This window comes from Parus major, chromosome 2, assembly GCF_001522545.3.
Source record: "Parus major isolate Abel chromosome 2, Parus_major1.1, whole genome shotgun sequence".
NCBI classification, from domain to species: Eukaryota; Metazoa; Chordata; class Aves; order Passeriformes; family Paridae; genus Parus; species Parus major.
Genome location: NC_031769.1, coordinates 123195966 through 123217507, shown reverse-complemented (window position 1 = coordinate 123217507; position 21542 = coordinate 123195966). Strand labels below are relative to the sequence as shown.

Here is a 21542-nt window from a genome sequence, read left to right as displayed (position 1 = left end):
TATTTTATCAGTGCTAAAAAGCCCTGATGTCTCAGTCCATTACAGAGACTTTCTGAGGGTAGAAGTCTGTTCAGCCTACAGAAACATGTACAGAAGTGTCTAGAGAAATCTTTAAAGACTTTTAAAAAGTAAACCACTCAATTTCATGTACTTGACTGGTGGCAAGTTTTTACTGTCATAATCCTTGAAAGCATACTCTGTTTGCATGGAGGGTAAAAAGTATAGGGTATTTAATTGTATCAAATGCAAACTTATATTTGTCGGTGTATTTACTTTGCAATAAGCAAAGTTTTTGGTTTTTTCCCAATAGAAATAATTGTTAAAAAACATATTGAAGCAAATTAAGTAAAAACAGAAGACAGTTTTCTCAGAACCACTACAAACTCATTTATTTAACAATGTCCTTTTTCTTTTTGGGATGTTAAACTAACTAAAGATCAGGTAAATTTTGCTTTGCTTTAGTTTTAAGGGTTAGAAAAGAAACAGAAAAGAAAGCAGACAAAAAGAGAAATGGCAAATTTTTCAGATTATACTTCACTGAAAGCATAGACAAAGACGATAGCAAATGCAATCAAGAACAAAAGAGTTTTAAACTAAGCAAGCAAATAGCATATGCAATTAAATGGGGATAAATTTGAATAAGACTAGCAGCAAAAATAAAACCCCAAACTCTCTAAAATCTAAAAGTTTTTTTCTGTTGATCAGGAAAATGCTAAGATAGGCCAATGTGGAGAAAGAGATTAAAAAGAGCACTATACATTGCTAACAGTTGATATGTGATAATATGATCACATTTTTTGAAGCAAAAACGAAAAGTTTGCTCTGTAGGTGGGACCAGTTAGTCAAGATTTTAAATTTTGCCTATAACCACTTACAGTTCATAATGGAAGTTGTTTCTGGTATTTAGGAAAAAGTAATTTTATTTAAAAAAGTGGAGATACTGCAGGTGAGATAGAAATCCAGAGTGTTAAAGTAGAATAATTATGAACAAGATCTAAAAATTTTGGAAAATTGACAATTTTTTCCCAGTGTTATTAAATTCAGTTAGCATTAATCTTTCATTAGAAACCCTTTTTGAAGATAAATTATGGACAATTTATTACACACTGTCCCTTTTTAAATTACTTTATAGAATAGATAATAAATTTTTATTTTAAAAATCCTATTGAAAATATACAAGCAAGCTTGTTGCACCTTTCAGCACTAACTCAGCTACAGGAAGACAGCAGTTTTGTCACCCAGAAGTGCTTGAATTATTGATCTGCTCTTGGTGTGGTTGATCCTACATGTAAGAAAATATCCCAGCATTCATCAGCAAATCACAAAGCATTCTCTATTCAGCACCTACCACTACATTATCTTTTAGGGACACCCACTGAGATTCCATTAGTCCTATTTATAGCTTTTAAAACTGGTATTCAGAGACTCCCTGAATCTTTCTTTCCTTTACTGGGATTCTCAAATTCAGACATGAGACTTAAAGGAAAGCTCAAGTACACTGTGGAAAACCTTAGGGGAGATAACACATTTTTTCAGACCACCCAGAAAGCTGGGATGCCTCATCCTTTCCTTTAACCACACTGACTTCAAATCACACATGACAATAGGGAGTTAGCACAGAAAAAGATAGTCTTCTAATTTCACACAGCTTTGTGAGAGCATTATTCTTTCACTGTTGGAAAGCAGAAGGAAATGGTATCCATACCCATCACTGCTGAAGAGGTTGCTGAGATATGTGTAGAGATTCACACAATTGAGACTGATGCTGCAAATTGCAGAACAGTATCTCACTGAAAAGCATAATGAGCTATTTCAGGAAGCCAGAGTGGGAACAGACAGTGTTTCAGTGCATTTACCTAAGCAATCACAACTCACACTTCAAGGCAATAGAAGCAGTAAAATAAGTATAATCAAAAGAAACTCACTTGTCTAGGTACATTTAATAAATAAGGATGGATGTGGTCCTAAAGAAAGAGAGCTGACCTGTTGGTTGTCCTTCACCAGGATATTTTTTTCCTTAAGTCCTGGTGATGGACAGTCTACATAATATTCTTTTCAATACAGCAAATGTAAATTCTCTGCAATACAGAAACTACATACAGCTGCTAGGGGTAGAGCCAAAGATGGACCTTCACCCAGAAATCAATCACGCTATGATTAGTTAGCTCTTTCCTCATTAGCAGCACTGGCTCTAGAACAAACATCTGGTCCAGATACATGGATCTTTAATGAAATGTGGCAATAATTTGTTTTTTAATTTCCCATAACATCCAAATATATAACCAAGAACACCTTTCTCCTCTGTATTTTCCCTCTGAAAATGAAAAAAAAGAGAAAAATTAAGACCAGAAAGAAAGCACAAAGGAGGGCTCAAAATCAGCAGCTGAAGAATTTCTAAGTTGCACTTGTTGCCTGATAGAAATGTGATAGCTAGATATGCCTGTAACACCCACTTGAAGAGATCTAGGTGCTAGTCTGGGCCTTTGAACACATACAGTACATACCTACCACTGTTGATCTGTAATTCAACACTGAATTCTCAAGTAACATTTTTTGAGGAAGTTAGAAAGTAATGTTTTTCCCATTTTATTGACTCCAAATCTGAAACAGAGACGTCAATAACTAATTTGAGGCCCCTGAAAGAAAAACTTATTATAGACAAGCTTTCACTGCAAGAAGTCATGGAAAGTCCATGCTCTTAAGTAACAGGAAGCACTGCTTTCTGCCTTCAGAGTGAGTTTCATCACTAACGTTTTCAGCATGAATATTTAACATTCACTAAAATGTCACATTCTCCTCTTTTGCTTTTTTTTAACAGGAAAAGTATCCCCCAGAATACATAACACATCTTCTGTTCATCTCTGCTCTTAATCTTGTAGCTCTCATGGAAAAGTTTAACCCATATGTCATTTTATTTGAGAGTTCTTGCATGCATTTCCTCTCTGGCCATACAAACAAAACATCCAGCCATAGGTGAACTGGAGTCCAACATTTATGAACATGGAAACCTATGCAAAATGATCTAAAAGGACTCTCAAAAAAAGGTTATCTCAGAAAACCAAAGTCCTCTGAAAATGCTTTTTTTTAGTATGGGCTACTGGGGATATCCACTTTGAACATAAGTTAGATGGCTAAACAAAGGTAAGAAGAAGCCTTGTTCCTGAGTGGGTAGGAAAGACACCCCACTGATATGACAGATGAGATGGCACAAGAATCTGGTCAGCAAAAAGAACAAATTTAATTTACTTAACTTTCTCCTAAAAGGACTGTGTCACACTAACTACAATTTTCTCTCTGCAATGAATCCTCAACCACTGTTTCTTCCTCGGTATCAATTGGGTGCTATCACTCCAGGCAATTTTTTTTTTTCTTTTTTTAATGTAAATATCTAACAGGAATGAGACCAAAACAATCAATTCATACCAAATGGACCACTGAATAATCTCCTGGCAATGACAACTTGAAACCACAATTGACGTGGCTGGAAAAGGACTAATGATTTAGATAAGGAAGATGCTTTATGATATTGGCAACCCTTTTGCCCTCTATTTGCCCCCACTACAATCTTTCTAAAACTTTCATCAGGGAAGAAGGTTAAGGAAAGATGGCTTGTAATGCAGTATCAGATACAGTGCTTCAAAAACTTCAGCTTCTAATCACATTTCATTTTTAATGGTCATCTCCCAGATTATTTATTTTTCAGAGAGCAACTTAAGTTATTTGAACAACTTTGTGAGCAATTTCCTTTGCCCCATTTCTTCAGACATTTGCAGTAATTTCATAGGTACTAGGTCTTTACATTATTTTCTAGCTCATCACTTTTACTATCATTTTGACTCAGAGCTCATTTCTTTGATGTACAGTAATTTGTTATGAGAGCACAGGATATCAAAGGACAGAAATATATTCATCATCTAATGTACAGCATGATCTACATGTCAGAAAGAAATAGTAAGGTTATCATTTATGCTTCCTCTCAGCCATCTCTCTTGCACAATCGTCAGATTGCTGCATTCAAATTGCAGCTCACAATTCATTTCACACCAAGAAAGCTCCATTTCATAGCAGGCAAGGAGCCTCGTGGTGTAAAATCCTGTATTCTACATTGTACAGAATAAGAAAAGGCCAGCTCCCTTTGTCCCAGAATTGTTCACTGCTCTTTAGATTAATCTGCAACACCATCCAGAACACAGGATTTGGGTTCTATATGTAATTTTTTCTTTTTTTTTTTTTCTTGCTCTGGTTTATTTTTGTTCTTTCCTATTTCACTTTTTCTTTATGGTGGAAATCTGTTTCAGCCAATCAAGATAGAACCTCTTCTTATTTCATTGTCAACCCATTCCCTGAAAGATGGTTGATGCACGTTAGCCTGGGCTGGATGCAGCAATGGTATAATGTATCTGTAATTCTAATTAATGAAGCTGAAAGATAAAAATCAGCATCAACAACAAAAAGTGCAACATCAGCTTTTGTTGTTCTCTTCCCTTTTATGTCTCTTTGTCTTGTTTCGTTCCCAGAAAAATGGTACCAAAGCACAAACTTAAGGAAAACAATAACTTGGATTCATTCCAAGCATTTTCTTTTTCCAAAAGAAGACATTTGATAAAGTCTATAATACCACCTATAATATAGTTTAACTGAAAGAATTCCCTTCTAAAACATTTTTATATACAAAGGAAAACAATTAGGGGATGCCAGTTAAACTAATATTCCTTACTTTATTGTATTACATATCTTTACAGATTTTATTTTTAAATGTATTTTTTTAAAATCCCACTTAAATTATACCTCAAATTTTCCAACTATTTTTCTTCCTTTTTTCCATATCTTTATTAAAAGATTAAAATAATTTGCAATGTCAGTTGTGGACCTAATAAGCCAAGATCTTCATGCTGAAACTTCACTATCATACAGTGAGTCAGAATAACATGAGACCATTTAGGAACACTTAATAAAGTAACACCATCAAAAATAAGAGGGTTTTTTTTTTTTTTTCAATTATGCCATTAGTATTCATTTGTGGCGATGCGGGTATTAATGCCTGTACTGGTGAAAGGCAACATTGATTTTTGACTAAAACCTGACCATTCTAATACTAGCTGAGTTCCACCACATATGATGTCTCCTTTGAAACACCTGTGACAGTTCTGGCAGCAAATCTCCATCTAACATTGCTTACCTTTCTTACATTCACCCTTGTTTTTTGCCACCTCACCCTACACTTGCAATACCTGCCATTCCCATTACATCCAGACACAGCAATGTTTTCATTCAAAAGGCATCCTAATGACTGCCTTCCTCATGAGCACATAAAGGATATTATTCACTCATACAATTTTTTAATTTTCCCCTTCAATTACAATTGAGTTTTGAGAAATGTTGCAATATACCAGTAAGCAGCTGTGTCTATGTTTCTAGATGAAATTACCACTGCTGCCTCTGAACAGTGGTACCCATGACTCTTCTCCCCAGACTTGGTGTGAGACATGGCCATATCCTACCAGCACACTGGGACCACCCCAACTTCTGCTTCCCTCCCATACCCTTACATTCACTGAGAAATTAGGCATGTGGGCAGTTCAGAAGGAAGGTATCAGCATTCCAGATCCTGCAATCATGTCCAGACGACAGCAAGAAAAGTAGTGTAGAAAAGTGAGGCAGCCTTCCCTCACTGTTTCTGTGACTGAAGGTTTCCTACCATGCTTCTTCAGTGAGATTTGACACAGCTGGGATCTGCTAAGGCATTCCCTATAGATCTCATCTCTCCTAAAGAAAAGTCCGCTCCATGTAATCATTCATTGTAAATACTGTCTGATAATAAATTCTAAGTCAAGGCCTCAGGTAAGTGATTGATCTTCCTGTGATAACCCTTGCTCTCTCCTATCAATTTGTCTGAAATGTTTTTTATCATCACTTGTTTCTTCCTGTTCAGTTACAAATAAAGTTACAAATCCATCCAGAAAATAACAACATTTTTCTATGTCGCAGCAAATGTTTAGCACACCTGTGGGCTCTGCAAGATAGCAAGAACAATAACCACTAAACAGTAGCCTCCAGCCCTAGAATAGCCTGCAAATGTTAATGCTTAATTAACATGTTAGTGTGCAACATATCTTTTAATTGCAATTAATAAAGAAAATTAGAAATTGAAAGATACCAAAAGACTAAATAAACAGAAAACAATAGAAAACAAAGTCCTGAAGAAGTAATTTTGTTCTTCTCAAAGCCAGGAGTCCAAATTATCTGCAGGGGTTTTTTACCATAAATTAAGTACACTATTGTATAATATTCATCTAAAACTAACTCCATATTGCTACTTCACAAAAAAAAAAAAAAAAAATGAGTGTGATTCTATCATGTGGATGTCAGGTACAGCAGTAATATTTCAAACCCTACTTCTAACACAGAAGGAAAAGCTGCTAGAATTTTGGCTGGCTGAACAGAACCTGAGCACAATGCAGAAGCTTACTTAAGTGTGGCAGTACTGAACATTGCCACCCTGGCACCTACTGAAGCACAGGGTGTGCTAATTTCCATATCAATGCGACACATGTTTCTCCTAGACAAAGCTGTTTCACACCACTGCAGCTATTTGAACTTCGGAAATAAACGGAAAGGTTTCTATGTTATTGTTAAAAAAACAATGAAACTTATATCCTTTGTGCACAGGATACAGTCAATGAACGCTGTCCTTTGTAGGGCTGTATTAGTGATTTTGGGCAACAGGAACGCATTGTAACAGAGCTGTGTCGTGCAGGAAAGACAAGCATCTCTTTAATTCAGAACACAGAGTTGCACAAGTAATAGTGATTTAGAAGATTATATTCACTGCAACTTCGTTAGCTTGCTGAATGAGCCTATAACAAAACCTGTGAATCGACAATAAAGTGAAATTTAAGTGATTTGTTCAAGGCCACAGAGAAACAGTAGAAACAATTAACAGTCTGTCCCATTTGTGTGTCCATTCATGTTTTAACAAGGCCAAGTTTCTTCTTCTTCTTACCCCACAGACAAAGAAATACTTTCCAGATTCTCACAAATCAATACTAAAATACACTATACCATACAAAACAGTAAGCTGTAGAGCATTAGGAAAGAAAAATAAAATCTTAAAGAAAAGCTGTATCAAAGGACCAGAAGCTTTGTCACGTTGCATGAAAACCCAGGGTACCATTGCATCCAAAAGGCTATTACTGGGAAAGAACCACCTCTTCCCTGCAGCGAAAGAAAGCAAAGGGTTCAATGGTGTAAAACAAAGATCATTTAAAATCACTACTTTTAGCTAAGAGGAAACCAACTACTTTTAAACTTGAAGCTTCATAGCCATGTAAAGAACTCATTGTATATGAATATGACTCCTCAATCTGTAATTCCTGTATAATACTTTTATTTAGATTGAAAACACATCACATACTAAATTAACAATAATTCCTTATTCTCTGCTCCCTGGGTTTTCCTTACAATGTTCTTTTCACTATGATTACAGGCAAGAAAAAAAGTAACTTATTCAGAAAAAAAAAAGTATCAGAAAGTACATTCAAAGATTACCTGTCAACTTGCCACAAGCTGAATTTCATTTCATCACACAACAGCAAATGAGAACAATTTTTTCTCCCATACTCTTTGAAGAGTAGATGCTTTTAAGAAAACAGAAATAGAAATGGTGCTGGTACATTCTTGCTCTTCAGCAACAGCAGGATGGAGGGTCTTTAAGCTCACAAAATCACAGAAGGGTTGCTGATGCAAGGAACCTCTCAAAAACATTTAGTCCAGCCCCTGCTTAAAAGAAGGGTCAGCTAGAGCAAGTAGCTCAGGGCTGTGTCCAGTCAGCTTTTAAATATCATCAAGCAACTACTTCTCTGGACAATCTCTACCAGTGTTTGATCACTCTCACAAGAAAAATGTGCTTTCTTATGTTCACATGGAATTTTCTCTATTTCCATTTGTGCCCTCTGACTCTTTTCCTGTCACTGGGAACACCTGACAAAAGCCTGGCTTCAACTCCTTTCCACACTCCCGTCAGGTATTTCTGCACATGGGCAAGGCATCCTTGAACCTGCTCTTCTCCAGGCTGAACAATTCCAGCTTTCCTGGCTTTTCATTCACAGATGAGTGTCTGCTTGTACTTAGCATTGGTGAGGCTGCATCTCAAGTGCTGTGTCCAGTTCTGGGCCACTCACTTCAAAAAAGACATTGAGTTGCTGGAGCATGTCTAGCAAAGGGCAGCAAAGCTCATGAAGGGTCTAGAAAAGGAGTCTTACAAGAAGCAACTGAGGGAGCTGGGATTGTTCAGTCTCAGGAAGGCTCAAGGGGCACTTCATCACTCTACAACTCCCTGAAAGGAAGCTGTGGTGAGGTGGGGGCCAGTCTCCTCTACCACACCTGCAGTGAAAGGAACAGAGGGAACAGCCTTAAACTGAGAGATTCAGTCAGATTAGATACTTGAAAAAAATTCTTTTGCTGTTAAAGTAGTCAGGCAGTGGAGTAGGCTACCCAGGGAGGAAGAAGAGTCACTGTCCCTGGAGGTGCTCAAGAAGTGTCTGGATCTGGTGCTGGGTGATCCAGTTTAGTGTTAGGTGGACTGTAGGACTGGACCATCTTGAAGGTCTCTTCTAAGACTGATGATTGTATGATTCTATTTATTAATGACACATTATTATTAGCAGTTGGTGACCATAACTATTTGTGTATTTTAAAGCTGAAGCAAGATATACCCAGCCAGGACAGGGACCAGAAATGCTAATGATAAGGATAAGAAGGAAGGACACAGTTTTCTAGGCATTTCTAGCATAACTGCTACTGAACAGAAGCAAATGTTATAATTCAAATTATTGTAAAGTTAACATTTATAGTTCATTCATCTGAAAATTCTGGCCATAATATCCATGACTTTCTCTACCCAGATGCAACTCCTGAGAGAAATATTTCTTATAATTCAAAGCAGACTTAGCCTCTGGCCAGCAGAAATTTTTTAACTTCTTAGAGGCTTCTGCTTTCTTACTTGAGGACTCCCATCTAAGAGAGAAGCACAACAGACATACCCGAACAGAAAACTGTTGAGTCTCATTCATAACTCAGTGAATTGCCCAGAATAATAGACAACAGCTGAACCACTCATGTGAACCTGTTATTCCACAAAAAGCCTATAAGTCTACCTTTATTCCACTAATGGACCATTAGCATCATACCACACTGGAACCAATTCAGGTATAACAGGATATTATGAGTATGGTTAATGACAAGCATGAGAAGATACTATACCAGTGTTAGCAGGCTGGGATAAGTAATCAGTTAGGTGCCGTAGAGGTAATCAGTCTCCACCACATGAAGTCATGGTGAGGGATCAAGTCTGAAATTCAAAACCTGAGCTAGAAAGCATAAAGATCTACAGCTAATAAAAAAAATGGACTTTGGGAAAGCCTAGTCTTCTACATGCTACTTTAAACTCTGAACAAGGACTGCAGGCTTCCATGAGCCTACACTGCACAGGCAAGGTGACCTACAATGATTTCAAAGGAAACTTGAACATAGCCACAGAGAAGTGCATCACAGAGAGTCAGACCAAACCTGCAAAGAACCAGACCACAATGGAATCTAAATCCTATTTTATACCTCTCCCCCAAGTCCTTTCTGGATATCTGAAATAGGCTATTACAGCTCCCAAGAACAGAAGCTCTCAAAGGATATATGAAAAAGGTCATGTTTTTTTAGCTTTTAAAAAAATCAAGGTCCTTCTGAACATGTGCTGACATCACACAGGCACAGGAAGTATTAAAATACAACACCCACACATATTGATATACCCCCTCTGAAGTGGAGACATTAGAATGACAGGGCAACCACTGAAAGTATTCCAAGGATCACAATTTAGGATCTGCATGCCCACATGAAATTCCTTCAAGTACAAAATTCCCAGTTTTGATACTAAAGTCTACATTCAAAATATCCAGCTGTCAGCTGAAATAACATTTCTGAAGTTGTACAGTTTTAGAATTTGGAAGGAATTAAAGAACTTCCTTTAGAAGAAGCTCCATAACTTCTAACACTGAAGTCTACAGCTGAGAAAGAAAATTGGCTGTTTTGTCATAAAACAGATGTCCTCCAAGTCATAGATTTCCTAGTCTCCTGAGAGAGAAAGGTCCAAATCCCATTGGAATATAACAGGATTGAATGCATGCATTCTAAACTACAATGGAATTTAAGTGCCTACATCCAATTGAAATGCAATTAGATTTGAGTACCTAAATCCCATAAACTGATTGAAAGTCTACCCTCTGTGTTTCACAGGATCATGGGGGTAGGTGGGACTTTGAAATTATATCACACTGACTCAACTAAAACAAAAGAAGCTACATTTAATTCAATAGGATTATCCCAGTGTTCTCACCTATAGGATTATTTTCTTGGGTTTTATTCTTTTACAACAGAAGGTGGCATTGCTGAACTACTAGTGTTACACAATTAGCAGTTCCTGCATTCCCCCTCCCAGCAGAGAAAGTGCTGGGAAGTTCACAGAGGTTGCATAAGGTTCTCTTACATTAATAGGCTTTCCTGATTCTGCAACCCCTAGTCCCTAAACAAGGTTAAATCAAGCTAGTGAGCCAGCCAGCATTAGCAAAACCCATGGTTTTGGCACACAGGATCACAGCGGCTGCACAGATTTTGACCATGCCTATAATATATATACACCAGTCCTCTGGAAAACTAAATAACTAGAAAACGGAGGCAGAACACATCTGGTACCAATATACATTTAAAAAAAAAAAAGACAACAAATACTTTCTACTGTTTTACACATTCAGCAACTAGTTTTGCCGTCCTTTCGCCCTCAATAAAGGCAAATTGCAGGGTATTGCCACAGGGTGGCTCATCTCGCCTGCGATGCGAGTCACAGCCCTTTCTGCTTAGAGCGGCTTTGCTTCGGCTGCTCGCGTTTCTCCAAGGCGGATTGCCACGGACAGAGCACACAGGGAACAGCTACTACGAAGAGAAAAGCAGGAAGATCACACACCCAATTTTAATTCACCGTAACCTTGCATAGCTTCTCTCCTGTCAGTGAACTAACAGTCATTCCTGATGATTTTGCGAGCGGATGGAACCTTGAGACACGAAGGCAATGAGCCCACATTCCTCAGCAGCCAAAAAAATCCCCCAGACTTCCTTGGAATGTCCAAACGACCAAAGAAATTCAACTTCACGCCTTGTTCCTGTACCTGCTCAAGGTGACAAAATAGAATCTGTTCTCTTCAAAGGGCATGGAAGAGGACTCCTGTTCGACCGACAGTGCCTTTATAAAAACTGACCTCACTATCACCTGGGGGCTGGTAAAAATTTAATATATAAATAAATAAAGTCACAAACTGTTAAAAAGCAGACCAGCAAACTGAAAAATGTGCATTTTGAACTTTAAAATTATTTTAGATGTGAAAAAAAAACAACCCTTTTTTAAAAAGGAGCTTCATTCGTATAGGTAGGAAACTTCATAAGTAACTATTTACAGTTAAATAAATTGAAACATAGAATATGCAATACATTATTGTAATGATGAAATATTATCAACTGCTATAAAAAAGTGCTCTGAACAACTGGAAATTAGAATTCTCTTGCTTCTAACTGGTTTTTTCCTTCTTTTCTGGTGCTCTACATTAAGGAATATTTTCATCCTGAATTAGACAAAGTTTAAAGTTCATAATAATTATATACTCAGTATATCTGGTTTGGCAGTGCAATTTTCAAAATGTAATTTAATCAGTTTCCTCAGATTTAATATAGCATTTTAAAATCTAGTGCATTATCTCTTCCCAGTACTACATATTTAACATAGAATTGGATCCAAAAAAGTTCCCATTGCATGGCTTCTGAAGTAGTCATTCACAAATGCTTTTTGAATGTACTAATTCTACTAATGATGAATACAAGCTACCCTGCAAAATCTGAGACTACTTATTGAAAGACTAGCATCCAGAAAAAAAACTAAATTCAAAATTAATTCCAGATAGTTCAATGTGGTGCTGAAGCTACTTAACAACAGGGAAAAAAAAAAAACAGGCACAGAAAAAAAATTCTCTAATCACCTAAGAACAGAATCCCAAAGAAAGAATTCCACTCCGGTGGTAACATTAGCCCCCAGGGCAGTATTTAATGACATGGGCAATGCCACAGGCCTGTTCGCAGCCACAGCCCGGGTCACTTCACAGCAGTTTTGCTACGCTATTTGTGTCCCCTGCAAAAAGTGCCGAGTTTATATGGTAAGCAGGGGAGCTGTGCAGCACAAACAAGAGGTGCAGTGTTTTCCAGAGCCATGAACAAAGAAGGTATTTCAGAGAGGGGGCATTGCTTTTATAAATTACATATAAATAACATAAAATGCATAAAGTGTACTTTTTAACAACAATTGTGATATGCTCATCTTCTCCAGAGTAACACACTGCTACTTAATGTACCCTAAGTCACTATGAGATGGCGAGATAGTAATTTATTCCCACCCCCATGACCCAGGAATTCCCAGATCACTTTGATCCGTGTGCTCCCGCTGCGCAGACACCTCGCGGTACAGCAGGGCTTCATAGCAGGGCTAGGTGAAACCACGTTAAGAACCCGCAGGCTTTCTTATGCCCCGGAACCCGGAAAGCGAAGACCACCAGCCCCCCTCCTGCGCCTTCATTCCCAGCACGGCGGCGCAGCCACCCTCAGGGGGCAGCCCCACCCCGCAGGACCCCACCGCGACACCGTAGAACTACAAGTCCCAAAACACACCGCGCCCGACGCACCGGAAAGCAAGGCTGGGGGCGGTGGGCAGGGTACGCCGGTCTTTGTAGTCCCTGCGCGGCCCCGCCCCTCCCGGCCGGCCCCGCCCCCTGCTCCGCCCCCCGTGCGGGGCGGGCCCGGCGGTGGCGCGGCGGAGTGGGGCGCGCGGCGGGAGCAGGTGAGCGGGGCTGCTGTGTGGGGCCGCTGTGCGGGCGGGCATCGGCGGCGGGAGCGCCAGCGCCGGGAGTCGTGGGGCAGGCAGGAAGAGAGTGAGGCAGTGGGCAGCCTGTGCGGGCAGGACCGCGCCGGTGGAATCTCGCCGCTGCCCGTCCCCTGCCGGACGAGAACGGCCCCCGCCGCCTCCGCACAGCTGTCGCAGCTCCCGCGCACCTGTGGGGAGGCGGCCGCGGGCGGTGGCACCGCGGGGTCCGGTCCCGCTCGGGCGGGACGGCGGGTACGGAACTCCCCGTTCCCCGAGGCGGGGCCTCACCGCGCCTTCAGGTGTTCTCTCGGCCGGTTCCCACAGCTGTGCGGAGGAACCGGGAGGGTTCCCCGGGCCTCGCCGGTGTCACGGGCTCGGGGCCGCCCTTGGAGTTACGTAAAGCGGTGGCGGCGCTCCCTGAGCGCGGCCCCTCGGCGGCCGGGCCGGGCTGGGCGCTGCCCCAGCGGTGCCGGCCGGTCTGGTTCGGTTCTCGGTTTCAGAACCCTCGGGTCGTAGTCAGAAGTAGCGCGCTCCCTGACGTGCAGGTTTTGGTAGTAAGGTCCCTGCATTTGCTTCTAGTTTCTAGTAACAGATTCTGGGGCAGGAATTACTCCTGTGTGTGTGAGGTGTGATAAACAGACCCCCCCTCCACCCCCGCATTTTGAGTTCATAAGCAAGTAAAAAATGTTAGGTAACTTGGCTGAAGTCGGCACAAAATTATTATTTAAAAAATCACTAAAGCCAAGTCTGGGAGTTGTTTCTTTATATATTCCACTTGTACTTCAGCTGACATTTCTTAATAGCACTTAAACCCTAAATATCACCTGTGTTGTCCAGACAGAGGCACAATATATGTAACCAGATCACAAATAGTATTGCATAGCTAAAAGTCTTCTAAATCCAATTACAACTGTTAAGTACGGATTGTTTTGTTTCTAATCTATTATCCTTGAATCGTGTGGCTTACATGTTTCTCACTGAATATGCAAGCCATTAGCTGAAAAAGGTTTGGAACTGCGATAGCTGCAAGCTGCAGGCAAGCCCTTTTTAAGTGGTTTTATTACAGCCTATTTGCTTCACCCGCAAAAAGGGAGGTGGCTGCTGTAAACACCAGGATAAGTTGGTGTCATGCTGCTCTTGTAGCATGTGACAGCCGGGTTCCCGGGACTGTCCTATCCTGTTTCAGATCTTGCAGTTCAGCGCTTCCAGCAATTCTCTTCCTTGTCTTTTCGTTCTTAACTCACAGCTGGGAATTAAACGAAACAAAATACAAGTTCCGAACAGGAAGCAAACTCTTGCAGAAAGTCAAGTAAATCGCTAGACAAGAAAGTGCAGTCTCTGGGGTATCTCATAGGTGTCATGAGCGGTTTGCTCTTAAAGTTGGTGTGCTGCAGTAATTCTGCTGGTTCTGTGCAGCTGGGGTAGGAGCAAACTGAGCACACAGACCCTCCTTGATTTGCCGAGGTAAGTAGGGAGTTACATGGTTTGTCTAAAAGGATTTTTTTTTTTTTAACGAAATTGTTCTCAGTTCCTTTTATTGCATGAATTAGCAGTAAACTATATTCATAGATAAGGCTGGATTCCTGGGGTTGTAACCTTCGTTGGGGCATTGTATTTTTTGCTAATATTCGGTAGTTTTCATAAAGTGCAGTTTGATGTGATTTTGAACCCTTTTGTAACTCATAGCATGTAAATAGTTTATGTACTAGGAAATTGTGATACTTCTACAGCTGAAGATGGATTTACATATGTATTTAGGAATATATTTGTGTTTGAGAGTCTGGTAATGTAATATTTTGTATATTTATTTCAACTTTTTTTACAACAAAAATATTCAAGTTAAGTGAAGCCATGTATCATTTGCTCACTTGACCTGAAATTTCTGTTACCCAGAGAATACTTTCCTGCTACTCCTCAAAGTTGGAGGAATCTCTGTGTGACACAGTCCCTCTTATTTGTCTGTGGGCATGTTTACTGTGTCAGATTGAGTCAAGAATGTCCTTCAGAAGAAAACAGTGTCATCATCACCTTTAATACTCACTGACTCACAATTTGGGGTGGCCTTGGAGAGTACAAAAGAAACTGAACCAGAAAATGTACCCTGGGAGCAGGCTTAGTGTAGTCCAGCTGCTAATAAGTATCCAGGCAGTGGTACCGAATTAGAGCTGGTCTGAAATGAAAGCTGCTGAAGCATGTACAGTGCAAGTGTTGGCCTCTCAACACCAAGGCCTTTATCCTCAGGGTGGTCTGTGTTGAGCTCTCTTGCTTGCCCAATAGGTGCAGCTGCTCAGAAATTCGTGCACAGTTAAGAGTAGTATGTCGTAAGTAAACAGGCTCACGATAGTAAGTTCTTGACTGGCATTTGACTTTAAACGAAGAAGTTTTTCTAGGAATGACCGTTCACAAGTATTGTAACTGGTGAAAGTGTCATTGTGGGGTTTTAGGTTTGGTTTGGTTCTTTTCAGAAGGTGATGAAAAGCACAAGCCTTTTTTGCATCTTAAAATTTCATAAACTCCTAGGTTAGCTTAAACACATAGTCCCTGAGATGTGGGTTTATTTTCCACTCCAGATTCACAGTCATGCAACAGAGGATAAACACTTTTTACATACAGATTGTTTGATTTTTTGCACTCTGGACTCACTTAGGTTCTTCTCTTTACAGGAATTTAATCCTACACCTCCCAAGAACATAGCTTGATTGGACATTGTTTAAGGGATGTTCTCAATTTCTTGTGCTGGTAACATGGAAGAGCCACTGAAGTGGCAAGTGAAAAAGGAGTTACCATTTTTAAAATTTCATTTAGATACTTATTTTTTCAGAGAATATTGCTAGAGAAAATTTATCAGACAATGCTTCATGCCTTGCATTAAGGAAAAGTTATTGCAGAGCTTATTGTTCGAGGTAGAAAATAGATTTTCTTACTGAGATGCAGGTGAAAAAAGGCATTTAGATCTGGTATAGCTCCAGGAGAACATCTTGTCTCAGAGACAGGTATGACTTGCTTCTCTCACATTAAGTGAGGCTGAAGCAGGTCAGATGTCTGACACGTGGCTTCGCTCACACAACCGAGTACAGGACTATGTTGCAACAGAAGCTGCTGTATACTTCAAATCCCATCCCTGACCAGCTGAGTGAATCAGCAGGGGTTATGATAGTGACATTTCAGCGCCCTCAGATGCTGCTGAGTGTCCAGCTTCATTCCACAGTGAAGCAGAGATGTTCCAAGAAATGACTGCCAGTTTGAAATTGTTCTCCTGGTCAAGTTAACTGAGCTTTCTGACAGAGAGTGTGTGAAAACTTCCTGATGTAGCTGAAAGGATGACTGAGTTTGTGTTTTCCTTCACTCAAGGAATTTGTTGAAGAGAATTTTTCAGTCTTGTTCGTGCTGGTTCATTTAAAATTTATTTCTTTATTCCTGTGCTCTAGGATTAATTTTGAGCAAGAGAGGGAATGCATCACTTCACATTCGCAATTAGGAATCTCATTTGGTTTTGCTGCAGTAGATGATTGATTGTCTGATGTGAATCAGGTTGGCGGTTTCCCATTTCACAGCTTCCTGCAGCCTCCTGGTTGATTGGTTTATTCCTGGGTGAAATGGATCATGCCTCAAATCCTGTTAATCCAAAGAGGTGGCATTTAATTTGCGTCTTGTAAGAGCTCTTCTTTGGGAGCTTTGTTAAAATGAGGAGAAGGTGCTTTTTGACAGTTTGATAGTGCTGTCTTAATTTTATTTTGCTTTTTTCCCAGAAATGTATGCACACAAAAGGCTTGTATATATTTCAAGACTCATTTGAAATGGTTTTGTGGAAGAAAAAATACTAAATTGTTTATTTATCTTTTTTTTCTGTGCACTTTCTTTTTCTATTTTAATCTTCTGGAATGGAAAACTACCTGCTATAATAACCCTGCTTTTGATGTGTATGCTTGTAAAACTTAATTGCTTCAATTCAGACTCCAGAAAATGTGCCCATTTAACATTGTGACAAATGTCTGCAGCATTATATACAACAGAGTTGTTTTGAAAAAATATTTTGCATTGAAAACAGATCCATTATACTTCAGTGAATGTGTAATATGCAAATACGTTTTCACCTAAGTTGTTTACTGTCATGTCTTTTGATTAATGTCATGTATATTGCTGTCTGTGTGTTTGGCTTGCATAGTCTACAGTGGATGTCTTACAGAACCAATTCTGAGAAAACCTTTTGATGAAACAGTCACTGAAGCTACTTCTTATATGCCAAAAAATTGCTGACTCTTTGGATAAGGCCAAATAACGCTTAAGTCTTAAAGGACAAAAGGATTTTTCTCTTTTGTAATCTTGCTTACCCATGCTATTTTAATTTTAATAGCTGTGGAAGACAGAACTCTTGTAAAGCTGTGTGTCAGATGGTTGAGATACAACCTAAAAGCACCATTTTATATGAAGCCAAATTCTTTGTGAAAATGTTTTACCATCAATACTGCAATCTATCATCTCAGAGCTAATACATTTTTTTTTTTTCAAAGCTGTTAATGTTGCTTTGACTTAAAAATGACAGCAATATTTTCTGTCCTTAATTGCAGGTACTGTTCCTGAAAACAAAAGGAAACATGGTTTATACAACAAATGAAGCTTAAATTACTGGACCAAAAACTGAGGGCTTTTTTTTCATGAAGGATGGCAACACCATATGTTCCTGTTCCTATTCCTATTGGAAGTTCATCATCCAGCTTTACAAACAGAAACCAAAGAAGTTCTTCCTTTGGGAGCATCTCAACAAGTTCAAGCTCCTCAAAAGGACAGCTGGAGGACTCTACAGTTGATAGTTTTAAAAAGATGAGCGTGCCTGACCAGACTGGTTCCACATCATCTGCATGTAGCAGTCCACTTGTTAGGACTAAATTTACAGGTCTGGATACATCCATAGAATACTGTACTCAGCCTGTAGAAGAAATAGAACAGAATGAAGATTCCAGGAGCTGGGAAGATCGACCATCCACACCTACCATTCTGGGCTATGAGGTGATGGAGGAAAGGGCAAAATTCACTGTAAGTTCTGGGCATGGTATAGTTGATCCTGTAATGACAAGACAACAATTGAATGTGCTTTGCATTGTCTTTCAGGAATTAATCCTGCAGTTCAGGGATGTTACCAGTTTAGCTTCAAAGTACTTCCTGACAGGAAAATACCATTCCTGTTACACAGGTGGGAAAACTGGGACTAGAAAGCTGTCTTTCCTGTAATTGTGCATGTGGAATAGAAGGAATTCTGTTTTATGTATCAATTTCTGCTGGAAAAGTCAAGAACTCCTTGCAGTTACACTTCCTTGTGAAGTTGAACTTGTGTAAGTTCTGTGTAGTTAAACTTCTAAAATAAAATGTAGTCTTTTGTTTGACATGAATGGTAAGAAACTTTGATTTTAGCCCTTTGCAGTTATAATTAACTTACAACATTTCTGTTAAAGTGCAAATATGTAGGTTTCAACTTCTTGCCCAGCTCAGTTTCTAGTGAGGGAAAATCTGTTCTGCAAACAGTCTGGGAAGTTGCTTATGCCATATCTTCTGCCAGAAGAGCAGCCTAACTGTTTTGTATTGATTTTTCTCAAAGTGCACTGTTAGCTGGCAGTTCATTTTTTTTGCATGCCATAAATATATCGATGTACTTCTACATTTGTTTTTGTGGGTGTGGTTGAAATACTTCTTTGAGATAATACAGCAGTGCTTGTGGGACTGATGGAAGCTGTTTGTTTCTGATTATTAATTGTATTACTTAAGATGAACAACAGAAATATTAATCAGAAATAGGTAAGGAGAAGGAAATAGCAGACAAACATTTTTTCTCCTGTTTTCTTTTAGATTAGAGAAGTGCAGAATCTTTATGACAGTTAAAATACTAATGAAATCAAGATCTTTTAATAAAAAGTTTAATAATGATGCCTTTTAATTATTTGAGAATGATACCCTGTCTTTTCCTGAGATTCTCAGTTTCTAACATCTTCGTGCATGTTAGCATTAGAGAAGAGCGGAGTTGTTTGTAACAGGCAGATTAAAAAAAGTTTTAAATAATAACCTTCAAAACTAAAATAACAGTTGATATTGTTAAATGTACAAGGATTAGTCTGAAAACACCACAGAATCATTTAGGTTGGAAAAGACCTTTCAGATTGAGTCCAGCCTTTGATCGCCGCCTTGACGACCAGATTATGGCACAAAGTGCCACATCCAGTCATTTTTTGAGCACATCCAGGGACAGTGACTCCACCACCTCCCTGGTTAGCTCATTACAGTGTTTAACCATCCTTTCTATGAAGGAATTCTTCCTGATGTTCAGCCTCCCCTGGCACAGCTTAGGGCCATGTCCTCTTGCCCTGTCACTGGTCCCCTGGGAGAAGAGACTGACCCCCACTTGGCTACAGCTTCCTTTCAGGTGGTTTTAGGGAGCCATAAGGTCTCTCCTGAGCCTCGTTTTCTCCAGGATAAATATCCCTCAGCCACTCCTCACATGACTTACCCTTTAGACCTTTCACCAGCTTGTTGCCCTTCTTCGGACGTGCTTCCCTGTTTCTTTCTTGAAGGCATTGCCAAGACTTACTCCAGTGTGCCTGTAAGGTGTTCTTCTCTATTGACAATGACAACTTTGTCTCCTTATTGTATGTGGAAGGCCAGGTCACAGTACAAGTGAAACATTCTTCCACTGTAAAATGCTTGGATACATTTTTGCTCTTCCTGATTTCACCTCTGTAACCCTGTTGGTTTCTGAAACCACACAATTAACTGTTTGTTTTCAGTTGGACGTTCTGCATGCATTTTGCTGTTCTGCATTAAAGCCAGCAAGTAATTAGTCCTAGGAATTTGAGTTGCTTTTGCAGTGCTAAATCAGTCAGATGGAAGACAGTGGAAATCAAAACCACTTGTAAAAGAGAGAAGACTCAATTGCTAATTTTTTTTTTTTTTTACTGTTGGTAGCATCTCATAGTTTCCAAAAATAAGAATCTGATTAAGCTGAATGATGTCCAGACTTTGGGAGTTAGATGTTAGTGCAGGTTAGACTACATGTTGCTGAAGCTTTTATGGGAGAGAAAACCTAGGCTGAAAACCTCGCCTAGTAAACATTTAGTCCTAAGTGAATTTGCAGTCTTGGAATGTTCAATTAGCTCAATTAGCTGCTTTTTTTATTTATTTTTTTGTTTGTTTTAAGCCACGTGGAAATGATAATGATATCCTGAATCAGCCAGAGAATGTTACCCCATATGGGTGTATTTTCATCGATGATGATTTTTTAATTTATAGAATGAAGCAATTCATGATTGAGTGGAATAAAATTAATTTGTTGAATTAATTTGTGATTTTTTGTGCAAGATCTTGTATGAAGGAACTGAGAGGTGTTTTTGTAATATTTTAGACCTTATTCATTAATTACAAACTTTAAAGAAAAGTCAAAAAACACTCAACCATCTTTTTTTTTTAAACTTTGACAGGAAAACAAAACATATTTGTTTCAGGTTGCCTATGATTTTGAGGCTGGTAATCAGTGATTGCACTCCCTATTACAGTTAAGTTCCCTGTAATTGGTTAACTTTCTTTTTAAGTTATCTAATGTTCACTTGGAAATTATTCCCTTTTTTCTTATATACATCTTTAAAAAATGCTTTTGCAGAACTCAGAACAGTATACAGGAAGAGAATACTGATTAGCAAGTAAATTCACACACATATTCCAAAGTTTCTTGTTCTGTGTTTTGATGTGTACTAACAAAGAGTCTTGACAATCTTTAAGGCAGAAAAATTATATTTTAGTGCTGTTTTTTAAGCATGTCCTGCAGCTTGAATTTTATAAGGTAATAGCTTTTTCCTCTATCACAATCCATGACTTCCACAGGTGATGCCTTCAAAGTGAAATTGTGTTTAAAACATAGATAAGAGAAGTAATTGCTAAAAAATTGCTTTTGATTCACACCATAGTTATCTGTAGTTTCTGTAACTATCTGGAACTTAATATATTATGGAATACAAAATTGCTAGAAACAGTCTCAGACCTGTACAGAACTTAGCTAGCACTGAGGTTATCACATGTTGAGACTGCAGTAAGAAAAATACTCTTATCAGCTAGGACAACTTGCTATGACAGCATGAAGTACAGAAAAAGATTTTACTATATTACAGATTAGAAAATGGTTTAAATAGAATTTGGTTAAATGAGGAAGTTTTTCTCATTATGATTCTAAAAATACCTTTTTCTTTCTCGTATTATATTTTTAACATACAGACTGGGAAAAAGTAACTCAGTACAATTGCAGAACCTGACTTTCTTTACATTGAGAGAGTAAGGTTATGACATTTGAAACTGTTTAATGTTTTCTATTGAAGTTGTGTTGTTAGATTCATTGTGTTGGAATATTAATCCTCCTAAAAAGTAATTGTAGTATTATCATCATTGTTTTGTTTCTTTATCCATTTGCTTTTAAATAGGGTATGGTACTTCTTCGCTGTTGTCTCGCTAAATCTGATTTGAGGTATCCATTACTTCCATTATACAGTGCTGGTATAATCATTCTGATGCAGTTTTCTAGTGAAGTCATATTTCGCTTGGAAAGACAAAACCTAATGTT

At 38.9% G+C, this 21542-nt stretch overlaps 1 protein-coding gene and 1 long non-coding RNA gene across 5 annotated transcripts in view; one reads left to right on the top strand and one right to left on the bottom strand.

The window, feature by feature from the left end:
* Positions 1–3358: 3358 nt before the first annotated feature.
* On the bottom strand, positions 3359–12818 carry LOC117243963. The gene is made up of 2 exons (XR_004496151.1): positions 12075–12818; positions 3359–11321 (listed from the first exon to the last, which is right to left on the bottom strand). It is a non-coding gene; the product is annotated as an uncharacterized LOC117243963 (long non-coding RNA).
* A 33-nt stretch (positions 12819–12851) lies between these two features.
* Positions 12852–21542, top strand: part of SNX16 (sorting nexin 16) — a 28292-nt gene continuing 19601 nt past the window's right edge. For 2 of the 4 annotated variants that reach the window (XM_033512313.1, XM_015619414.3), the window contains exons 1-2: positions 13464–14413; positions 17518–17983. In XM_033512313.1, coding sequence (XP_033368204.1) covers positions 17612–17983 — 372 coding nt within the window. In that variant the 5' untranslated portion in view covers positions 13464–14413; positions 17518–17611. Of the gene's footprint in view, positions 12926–13459; positions 14414–17517; positions 17984–21542 lie in introns of those variants that run through there. The other 2 variants (XM_015619413.2, XM_033512312.1) reach the window with 2 other exon arrangements.